Genomic DNA, 11,662 nt, shown 5'->3' with positions numbered 1-11,662 from the left:
ACACAGTTTCCATCTTTCTATAAAATTGGACAAAAAATGTGGGCAGAAAACTTTAAGAACATATTCTTAAGGCCTATTGCATACTTTCCCAGGCACAGACCTACAATTAAAGTCCAAAGTCTATTTAACTCCATCAATGGAGGAAAATATTTCATATACCAGCACAAATTAAACTGTCCTGAAGAATTTTCAAACGTGTTATGTGATGAGCATCATATTGTTATTGTGAAGTGCTATTGAGTCAATGCAAACTCATAGCGACCCTGAAGGAGCAGATAGTAAGTTTGAACTGCCAACCTTATGGTTCACAGTCCAATGAAAGTTTCTTTCAAGATTAAATAGTAGGAGAAACAAAAAATAGAGAACTACTATTTATAATACAAGGCAACTCTGGTAGTGTAGTGGTTACGAGTCGGGCTGCTAACCTCAAGGTCAGCAGTTCGAAACTACCAGCCATTTTCGTAGGAAGATGAGGCCTTCTGCTCCTATTAAGATTTACAGCCTCAGAAACCCTATGCAGGGTCGTTATGAGTTGGAACCAACTCCGGGGCACACCACCACCACCATCATTTATAATAAAAATAGGAGTCAGGCAATATATAGCAATAGTAGGCTACTTACTTTGCCATTGTTTCTGCAGACAGGTCTTCAGAATTCTTGACCTTTGTTTCACCTAAAAAGAAAATACTTTTACATTTAATTCCTAAGGATAGAATTATAAAAGTATGCTCTTTCAAAAGATCTCATCTTTGGACAATGAAATGAAGACTTTTCCATTTCATATGATGGGTTTAGCAAGAATTTCTACACTACAGACACAACATGATAGGTGACTGAAACCATCACAAACGAGAATAATCATAGTAGTTTAGCAAAGATTACATTCTCTACACATTGTTGTTGTTGTTTATGTGCCGTGGAATAATTTCCAACTCATAGCGACCCTGCACAGGGTTTCCGAGGCTGTAAATCTTTACAGAAGCAGAAAGCCTCATCTTTCTCCCATGGAACAGCTGGTAGTTTTGAACTGCTCAACTTGTGGTTCGCAGCCCGATTTGTAACCACTACGCTACCAGAGCTACACATTATTAGCCTCTACTTTACAGCACTTAACAACAACAAAGTACATGAGAGAAGGACTTTAATATGTTTTTAGTTATATATTTTAAAATACATTTTTTAGGTTACTAACCCAAGTATACATGGAAATGTCCAAAGGAAACAGCCTGGATTATTTTATAGCCATACTCACCATGACTTCGCAGATCCAAAGCCACAATCCTACACTGAACTCTACTAATGATCGCTGCCTAGGAGAAACAACAAAAAGAAAAGTAGTAAGATACACATGCATAGTAAATCTTGCCCAATTAGCAAGCATATGAGAATTCAGGGAACTCAAGAGAACCAAAAGAAGACTTCATTTTTAAGCAAAATAAAAGAATGACTATTTTTTGCTTCTGTGGTACATCTGTGGTCCCAACTTCAAAATAACCATTTTGCCCACATCAAATTCCTCGTTTAAACAGTGACTGAAACAGTGTAAGCACCTCTATGCAATGACTCTATGACCTCTATGATCTAGGATTTTCATCCTAGATATCTCTTCCCTATTACAGAAGCAGAGTGCTTTAGAGAAAAACTGTCAATCAGAATTGTGTCACTCCAAAATATGTGTTTTAAATCCTAGTCCCTATACATGTGGAGTCCTGGTGTGATGCTATAGGATAAGCACTTGACCACAAAGTTGATTTGCGAACTGCAAGGTTGGTGGTTCAACTCCACCATCAGCTCCTAGGAAACATACTGAGTCAGAACGGATTCCTTGGCACTTAACAACAACATACTAGTGGCTGTAATTCCATTTGGAAATAGGATTTTCTTTGGTATGTTAATGAGGATCTATCTGTATGGGCCTTAAAACAATCATGTTTAAAAATGCTGTATTTTGGTGGTAATATTCATGAAGAGTCCTGGTGTGGCACTTCAGGATAATGCACTGGACTGCAAGGTTAGTTTGAACTGCAAGGTTGGCAGTTCAAACTCACCAGTCACTCCTCAGAAACCCTACAGAGAGCTATGAGTCAGAATCTACTTTACAGCACTTACCAACAACAAAGTACATGAGAGAAGGACTTTAATATGTTTTTAGTTATATGTTTTAACCCTATTTAATCATTACTGCCCTATTCTCCCTTGTGTACGTACTCCTAGGACGTGTAGCTGAAGGACTTAGTGGATTTTGTTGATTAAAACTCAGAAGAAAGAGACAAGTTGGGAAGAGTAAAACCTCCCAGGAAAGAAAGCGTCCAGTGCTCAGGTGTCTTCAATAACACACTTCATTTGAAGGGGAAAAGGGAGTTACTCTAGAGTTGTAAAGGACCCTGAGCTGGAGGAGCACACATTGCAGTCCCAGATGGCAGGAGGGCATTGAGCTCTATGAAAGGAATGTGACAGTAACAAGTGGGTTAATACCCAGGAGAGTATAAAAACTTCAAACATATGAGGGAAGCCAAGGTAGTCTGAGAAGAATCTCACTGCCTTCCAGATCCATTAATAAAATGTTGTGTTGACTCCTATTCTATTATTGCCTGCAGCCACTGGCGATCAGATTGATTGTCCGATAACATAGAGTCCTGGTGTGGAGCTGTAGGATCAGCACTGGGCTGCTACCCACGAGTATGGAAATTTAAACCCACCAGCTACTTCTTGGAAACTCTATACAGGGTCATTATGAGTCAGAACTGATTTACAGCACTTAGGAGCTCTGGTAGCGTAGTGGTTACAAATCGGGCTGCGAACCTTAAGGTCAGCGGTTCGAAACTACCAGCCGAGAAAGATAAGGCTTTCTACTCCCATAAGGATTTACACCCTCGGAAACCCTGTACAGGGTCGCTATGGGTTGGAACCGACTCGATGGCACTTAACAACAACAACAACTTAAATAGCTAAACACATTCATTCACAATTTCAACATGAACAATCCAATAACTTGATTACAAACAACACTGTGTCATCATTCTATTTACATCTTTATAAATTCTCATCAGTGCTTTAGAGATCAACTGCTGTCAATATTTACAGTCATGTATAAGTTTTTATAAGCATGCTATGCTCAGGGCAAATATTATTTATTGGGCCAAACTCTTGTTCAGTTAAAAATAGCTTCATAGACGAGCTTTAGTTCAAAGTTTAAATATCATTTGCAGGCATTAGATTCAGGAGTTCCCCTAGTCTAATGGATCTGGTTTCTATATGAGTTTAACGTTCTGTGCTACATTTTTTTCTTTTTGATCAGGTTGAATTTATTGGGTCTTTGATCAACACATTCAATAATGGTAGCAAGGCAATGTCCATTTCTTAAAAAAAAAAAATCAATGAGTTACAAGATATAACGGGAGATTAGGCACAGAAGCAAGCTCAAATACAGAACAATTGATGCTATGTGAATATATGCAAATCTGCTGCATAAGCCTCGTTAAAATGTTCAAGAGCAAAGATGTCAGCAGGTTGAGGACTGAAGTGTGCCTGACCCATGCCATCATAGTTTTCAATAGCCTCATATTGCATGTGTAAGTTGGACAATGAATAAGGAAGACAGTAAAACAACTGATGCAGCATTTAAGTTATTGTGTTGGAAAAGAACATTAAAGTTAAAATGGACTGCCAGAACAAACAAATCTGTGTTGGAATAAGTACAACCAGAATGCTCCTTTAGAAACTGAGATGGCTAGACTTCATCTCTTACACTTTAGACATATTATCAGGAGGGTCTAGTTCCTGGAGAAGGACATCATGCTTGGTAAAGTGGAGGGTCAGCAAAAAAGAGGAAGACTCCCAATGAGATGGACTGGCACAGTGGCAGTTAACAATGGGCTCCAGCACAACAGCAATTGTGAGGATGGGACAGGACCTGGCGGTGTTTTGTTCTGTTGTACATAAGGTCACTATGGCTCAGAACTGACTCAATGCCATCTAACCACAATAACATGGAGATTACCATGAAAATGAAAAAGAAAAGCTGAAAGAGACATAGGGTTTTCAACAGAGCAGACAGAGAATGCCTTCCCTTAAAGCAGGCATACTGAAATCTGACTTTGAGCTTCCTAAAGGAGCTCTGGTAGTGTAGTGGTTACAAATCAGGCTGCTACCTCAAGGTTGGCAGTTTGAAACTACCAGCTGTTCCACGGGAAGAAGATGAGGCTTTCTGCTCCCGTAAAGATTTGCAGCCCAGAAACCCTGTGCAGGGTCACTATGTGTCAGAACTGACTCCACGGTACTTAACAACAACAAACTGCGACAATAAATGTTTGTTTTTTTAAAGCCATTCACTGTGCTATTTCTACTACAGCAGCACTAGGAAACTAAGACAAAGGGTGCTAGGAATTCACGTAATACGGGAATTTTTTATCCATTTCTTTAAACACATCTTCCTAAAAAGTTTACTATAAATTAGGCACCAATTGACTAATGGAGTTAACAGTAGTGAAATAAAGCCAATTCAAAGAATAACATTTGTTTTATATTGTTGTTGTTGTTAGCTGCCACTGAGTTAGTACTGATTCATAGTGACCCTATGCATACCAGAACAAAATACTGCCCAGTCCTACACCAACCACCTCACAATCGGTGCTGCACTTTAGCCCATTTTTGCTGCCCCTCAGTCTCCTTGTAGGTCTTCCTCTTTTTTTCCATCCCTCCACTTTACCAAACATTATTTCCTTCTCCAGGGACTGGTCCCTCATCCCAAGTATGAGAGACGAAGTCTGGCCATCCTGTTTTCTATGGAACATTCTAACTGTAATAGCTTTGTTTGTTCTTTTGGCAGTCCATGGTACTTTTAGTATTCTTCTCCAACACCACAACTCAAATGTAACAATTATTCTGTGGTCTTCCTTATTCATTGCCCAACTTTCACATGCATGAGGTTACTGAAAATACCTTGGGTTGGGTCAGGCACACTTTATCCTCAAACTGGCATCCCTGCTTTTGAACACTTTAAAGAAATATTGTGCTGCAGATGTGCACAATGCAATTGATTTCTTGACTGGTGCTTCCATGAGTGTTGATGGTTGGTCCAAGCAAAAAGAAGTCATTGACAACTTCAGTCTTTTCTCCATTTATCTTGATGTCATTTATTGGTTCAGTGGTAAGGATTTTTGTTTTGTTTACAATGAGGAGCAACTGAAGACTGTGGTCTTCGATCTTCATCAGTAAATATTTTAAGTCCCTTCATTTTCAGCAAGCAAGGTTGTATAATCTGCATATTACAGGTTTCTAATAAATCTTCCTCCAATCTTGATGCAATGTTTTTCATATAATCCATCTTCTCGGATTATGTGCTCAGCATACAGATTGAATAAGAATGGTGAAAGAATACAACTCTGGCAGACCTTTCCTAATCTGAAAACATTCAGTGATCCTTTGTTCTGTTCAAACAATTGCCTTTTGGTCTATGTACAGGTTCCTCATGAGCACATTTAAGTGTTAAAGAATGTGCATTCTCTGCAATGTTGCCCATAGCTTGTCCTGAGTCACACAATCAAAAGCCTTTGCATAGTCAATAAGGCACGGGTAAGCATCTTTCTAGTATTCTCTGCTTTCAGCCAAGATCCATCTGATGTCAGCAATATCTCTCTTTCCATGTCCTTGTTTGAATCCAGTTTGAACCTCTGGCAGTTCTCTGTCAATGTACTGTTGCAGCAATTTTAAAATTATCTTTAGCAAAATTTTACTTGCCTGCAATATTAATGATATTGTCCTATGATTTCCACATTCTACTGAGTCACTTCTTTTTGGAATGGGCACAAATATGGATCTCTTCCAGTCAGTTGGCCAGGCAGCTCTCTTCCAAATTTCTTGGTATAGAAGAGTAAGAACCTCCAGTGATGCATCAGTTTGTTGAGAATTTCAAACCGCATTTCATTTTCCAGAGCCTTGTTCTTTGCCAATGCCTTCAGTGCATCTTGCACTTCTTTCAGTATCACTGGGCTCTTGATCATATGCTACCCTATTGAAATGGTTGGACATCAACCATCAACCATTTCTTTTTTTTTTTTTTTTAATGTTTTAATGTGAATTATGTGATAGTTTACATGAGAGAACATTAGCTTTACATTCATCCTACCGTATTATTGTTTCATTGACATGGTTACAATCCCCTCTATGCATCATCAACCAACCAAAGGGTACACCCTGCAAGCCTGCCCCCCGGTTGTCAGCACACAGCTCCTCTCCCTCTCTGGGTCTAAAGTCCCCAGCTGCTCCATCTCTCCACGTCATCGTCTCTGCCTAACCATTTCCTTTTGGTACAGTGACTATGTATCCCTTCCATGTTCTTTTGATGCTTTCTGCATCATTCAATATTTTGTACATAGAATCCTTCAATACTGCAAGTCAAGATTTGAATTTTTTTCTTCAGTTCCCTCAGCTTGAGACATGCTAAGCAAGTTCTTCCCTTTCAGTTTTTTAACTCCAGGTTTCTGTACATTTTGTTACAATATTTGACTTTGTCTTCTTGCTCGTGACCTTTGAACTTTTCTATTCAGTTCTTTTACCTCCTCAAGTCTTCCATAAGGTTTAACATCTCTACGCTGCAGAGCAACTTTCAGAGTCTCTTCTAACATCCATTTTGGTCATTTCCTTCTTGTCTTCTTAATGACCTTTTGCTTTCTTCCTCTATGATGTTCTTGATGTATTCCCACAACTCTTCTGGTTTTCAGTCTTTCTCGTCTAATGCAACAAATCTGCTATTCAGATGATCTCTAAATTTAGGTGGGATGTAATTCAGGTCATATTTTGGATCCTGTGGACTGGTTTTAATTAACTTCAGCTTTAGCCTGAACTTGCATATGAGCAATTGATGGTCTGTTCACAATCTGCCCCTGGCCTTGTTTTGGCTGATAATAAGGAGCTTTTCCACCATCTCTTTCCACAGATGTAGTCAATCTGATTTGTGTTCATGTGTACAGTTGTCTTTCATGTTAAAAAAAAAGGTGTCTGCAATGAAGAAGTCATTGTCTAGCAAAATTATATCATGTGATCTTCAGCATCATGTCTATCCCCAAGGCTCTATCTTCCAATTACTAATTCTTCCTCTTTGTTTCCAATCTTTACATTCCAATCACCAGTAATTATCAATACATCTTGATTACGTACTGGATCAATTTCAGACTGAAGAAGCTGGTAGAATTCTTCAATTTCATCATCGCTGGCTTTAGAGTTTGGTGAGTAAAATCTGAATAATAGTTGTATTAACTATTTTGAGTACTTTCCAGCCGCAGGGGCTCATCTTCTGTACTATATCTGACAGTATTCTGATGCTATTCATCATGTTTCAATGTTTAATATTCTGGTGCTACCTGACAGTGTTCCACTGATATTCATAAGGTTTTCAGTGGCTAAATATTTGGAAGTAGTCTGGCTTCATCTGGAAACTCAGCTGAAACCTGTCCACCATGGATGACCCTGCTGGTATTTAAATACCACTGATATAGCCTCCAGAATTACAACACACAAGTCACCAGAGTATGACAAACTGACAGACGAGTGGTGGCTGCTTTATGTAGACAGTGAAAAACATGTCTGAGTACACCTATGGAAGGAACTCCATATCTTATCTCAAACAGTACAGCTTTCCCACTTCTGGAATGGTTTAGTAAAAAGCAGCTATTTAAGAACTAAACTTCTTCACTTTCTCAATAGAATCAATCAACCAGTAATAGCAATAGCAGCAGTAGCAACTAACCAGTTATTCTGGAGTTGATTCCAACTCATGGTAATCCCATATTTCAGAGCAAAACTGTGCTTCATAAGGTTTTCAAAGACCGTGATCTTTCGTAAGTAGATTGCCAGGGCATTCTTCTGAGACTCCTCTGAGTGAGTTTTGGATGCCATTTTCATCACTTGCAATTATTAGTATCAGCTATCACTGCTAACGATAGCTACTACTAATAAAAAATATGTGCAGGAAACAATCTAGGTGGGTCAAAGTAATTATCTTTCTTCTTACAATGTTTTTTTCCCTGTTGTGTGCCATCTAATTGATTCTGACTCACAGTGACCCTGTATAGGGTTTCTGAAATTGTAACGGTAACAGAAAGTCTCATCTTTCGCCTGCAGAGCAGTAGCTGGGGGACTTGAACCACTGATTTTGCAGTTAGCAGCCCAATGTGTAACCCACTATGCGACAAGGGTCCTTCAATGCTTTACTACTAAATGATAAGCTAAAATGCTTATCATATAACAGAGAGTAAGTAACTTTACCACTAATTAGTCAAACCAGCTAATTAGTGGTAAAGTCAAGATTCAAATACAAGCAGCCCAGCTCCAGGTGGTTCTCAACTCAGGCTGCATAACAGAATCACATTAAGGAGCTTTAGGGCATCCAGCTGTCCAGGTGGTACATCACCAGAAATTTTGATTTAGATGATCTGGTACTGGGGCTAGGTCATCTATATTGAACTCCCCAGGTGATTTTAATGTATAGACAAGACGAGAATCAGTAGCATAGCCCTAGGCTAGAGAGTAAGAGACTAGATGGGAAGAAAAACTATCTGGGTAGTACCAACATGTTTCTGTATCACTTTGTTATCTCATCAAATTATTTTAGATAATCTCAAATTATCTCCCTGAGAAATAGAATGGGAAAATATTACCCTAACTTTGTAGCTGACAAAACAAGTTCACCAAGTGTTGGTGAAACTAAGCCAAACCCACTGCCACCTAGTTGACTCAATCAGTGACCCTACATAGAACAGAGTAGAACGACTTCTTAGGGTTTTACAGGAGCAAACAGCTTCACTTTTCTCCAGTGGAGCAGTTGAGCAGTTTGAACTGCCAACCCTGAGGTTAGCAGTCCGATGTTAACTCTCAGTGCTACCAGGGGTCCTTAAGTATTGGTGAAGGTGTAGAGAAATAGGTACCATCAAAAACACACAATAGCCTAAAATTTTCAAGTTTCGGTCAATTTGATAACTGAAAAGTGACACCACCTATTTTACTTTGTTTTCCTCATTCATATGTGAGTTGAAAACTTTCACTCAATCCACAAAAAACCTTAAATTAAAAAAAAAAATGAGTTGAACTATTTTTATACTGATTAGTTATTTATATTTCCTCTTACGTGAACGGCCACTTCATATTTTTTGCCTACTGCTCTAGCGGACTGTTTTCTAATTCCTTTGTAGGTTTGTTTTCTTTTTAATACAATGACTATATATTGTCTTTTTTATAACGAAAATGTGAGCACTATAACTCTATAGGATAAGCACAAGGTCAGTAGTTTGAGTCCACCAGCTGATGTGCTGACAAAAGACGAGGCTTTATGCTCCTTCAAAGATTTACAGCCTCAGGAACCGACTCAACAGCACTAAAACATAACGAAAATATTCTGTTATTCACATTGCAAATATTTCATTTTTTGTAGCTCGTACCCCATGTCTCTGGTAGTGTAGTGGTTACGAAAGGGCTGCAAACTTCACGGTCAGCAGTTCGAAACTACCAGCTGCTCCCATAAAGATTTATAGCCTCTTAAACCCTGTACAGGGTCATTATGAGTCGGAACCGACTCCACAGCACATAACAACAACAACAACAACCCTATATCTTGCCCAGAAATATCTTGTTTTGGCAAAGTCAAATTTCTCAACTTTCCCTTTGTGATTTTTAGTTCATGTGGCTACATTTAAGGTATGCCTGTCCTAAGGTCATACGTGTTCTTGAGGTTAAGTTCAATCTTTTTAGTTTTATTTTACCATATGTTAAATCATATTTTGGACTTATTTCTTGGCTCTGTTAATACCATAGTATCAGCTGGAAGGCACTTAGAATACATTTTGATATCTGAGTTCATTGCTTTTTATGATATCCCATTGAGAATCTAACTGGGTAGCCAGGTTTATACAGGAACACGATATACAGATAACCCTTTAAATGATGCAGGGTTGAACTGGGCAGGCCCACTTACACTGATTTTTTTCCTGTTGCTATTGTGGTGAGGAGACCTGGTATGGCACTGCAGGATAAGCACAGAACTGCTAAAAGCAAGGTCAGCAGTTCAAACCTCCTTGGAAACTCTACACAGAGTCACTATTAGTCAGAACCGACTCAACAAGTGTGGTGCACTCCAGTGTCGAATATGCACCTAAGACATCCTGTGGCGCTAATCATCTTCTCTGAGTTACTAGAGAAACTAGGATATGGCTAGCATCATACAGGTTTAAGAAAATACAAGGAAGTTCAAACCTGTGTTGTTTAGAGTCAACAATCCAGACATTTTCTTTTTTTTAAAGTTTTTATTGTGGATTAAGTGAAGGTTTATAGGGCAGATCATCGGTTTTATATTCAACAAATCATATACTTTGTTTCATTACAATGATTATAATCCCCTCCATGTACCATCAGTTAACAGGACTTCTATTCATTTTAGCTCTTTTTTTATTTTATTTTAAACACTCAGGCATATATAATTATTTAAACCACCAAAGGGCACAGTCTGCAAGTCTGTCTCCTGGCCGCCAGCTCTCAGTTTCTCTTTCCTTGACTCTAGAGTCCTCAGCTGCTCTATTATGTTCCCATCTCTGCCTCCATCTCTGGTGTTGCTGCTTCTCTGGATAAGGTCCCCCATTCTGCTTGTGCTCTTCTGCCTTGATGGTCCTAGGGTCCTGTTTCTGGACTGTAAGATTAACTACTCCTCTGTTTTTCTTACAAAACTTCTACCTTTACAATTTTGACAAGTAGCAATTAGTCATGATAACAATTACTATTGAATCATAAGAATCTTATCCTTATCTCTTTTAACCAGACCCATCTAGACAAGATGAAAACTATTCAGTTGGGGAGTCAGTCTATCTTGTCCCGCATATTCTTTTTGTTTGTTTGTTTTGTTAAGCATTGTAATACTCATGTCTGGGTTGGGTTTTTGTGTGAATTGTTGTTACCATAGAATTTATTCAACACATAACAATCCTAGCACAACAGCATGAAGCCTTTCCTGGTTCTGTGTCATCCTCACAATTGCTATTTGAACCCATTTGTTTTGTCACTGTGTTGGTCCATGTCACTGAATGTCTGACTCTTCTTGTTGCTAACCCTCTACTCTGCTATCCTGTTTCAGAGACTGGTCCCTCGTGGTGACAGATCCAAAGTATAGGAGATGAAGTCTCACCATGCTTGTACCTAAGGAGCAATTCAAAGACATCAGTTTTTCTTTGGTCTTCCTTAGTCCTTGTTGTTTTCACACACATATGAGGCGACTGAAAATCCTTTAGCTTGGATCAGGAGTACCTCAAGTCCTCTGAGTGATGTCTTTGCTTTAGAATGTTAAAAGAGATCTTTAGAAGTAGATATGCCCAATGCAAATCTACATCCTTTGTTTCCTGGACTGCTGATTCCATAGGTATTGATTGTGGATCTAATTAAAATGAAATCCTTGACCTCAGTCTTTTCACTATCATGATGTCATTTTTTGGTCCAGTTGTGAGGATTTTCATTTTTCGTTGAGGTATAATTCATACCGAAGGCTGTAGTCTTTGATTTCATCAGGAAGTGCTTCCAAGTCCCTGTCACTCTTTTTTTTGTTTTTAATGTTTTATTGTGAATTATATGATAGTTTACACGGGAGAACTTTAGTTTTACATTCATTCCATCGTATATCATCTCA

At 38.7% G+C, this 11,662-nt stretch overlaps 1 protein-coding gene across 2 annotated transcripts in view; it reads right to left on the bottom strand.

The window, feature by feature from the left end:
* Positions 1-11,662, bottom strand: part of PPME1 (protein phosphatase methylesterase 1) — an 86,481-nt gene that overhangs the window by 36,951 nt on the left and 37,868 nt on the right. For both annotated transcript variants that reach the window (XM_006875408.1, XM_006875409.1), the window contains exons 4-5: positions 1,253-1,310; positions 622-673 (exon numbers count right to left, since the gene is read on the bottom strand). In XM_006875408.1, coding sequence (XP_006875470.1) covers positions 622-673; positions 1,253-1,310 — 110 coding nt within the window. The remainder of the gene's footprint in view (positions 1-621; positions 674-1,252; positions 1,311-11,662) is intronic.

Source organism: Chrysochloris asiatica, unplaced genomic scaffold (genome assembly GCF_000296735.1).
Source record: "Chrysochloris asiatica unplaced genomic scaffold, ChrAsi1.0 scaffold00326, whole genome shotgun sequence".
Taxonomy (NCBI): domain Eukaryota; kingdom Metazoa; phylum Chordata; class Mammalia; order Afrosoricida; family Chrysochloridae; genus Chrysochloris; species Chrysochloris asiatica.
The sequence above is the reverse complement of the archived record's forward strand: the minus strand, read 5'-3'. Positions and strand labels throughout refer to the sequence as shown.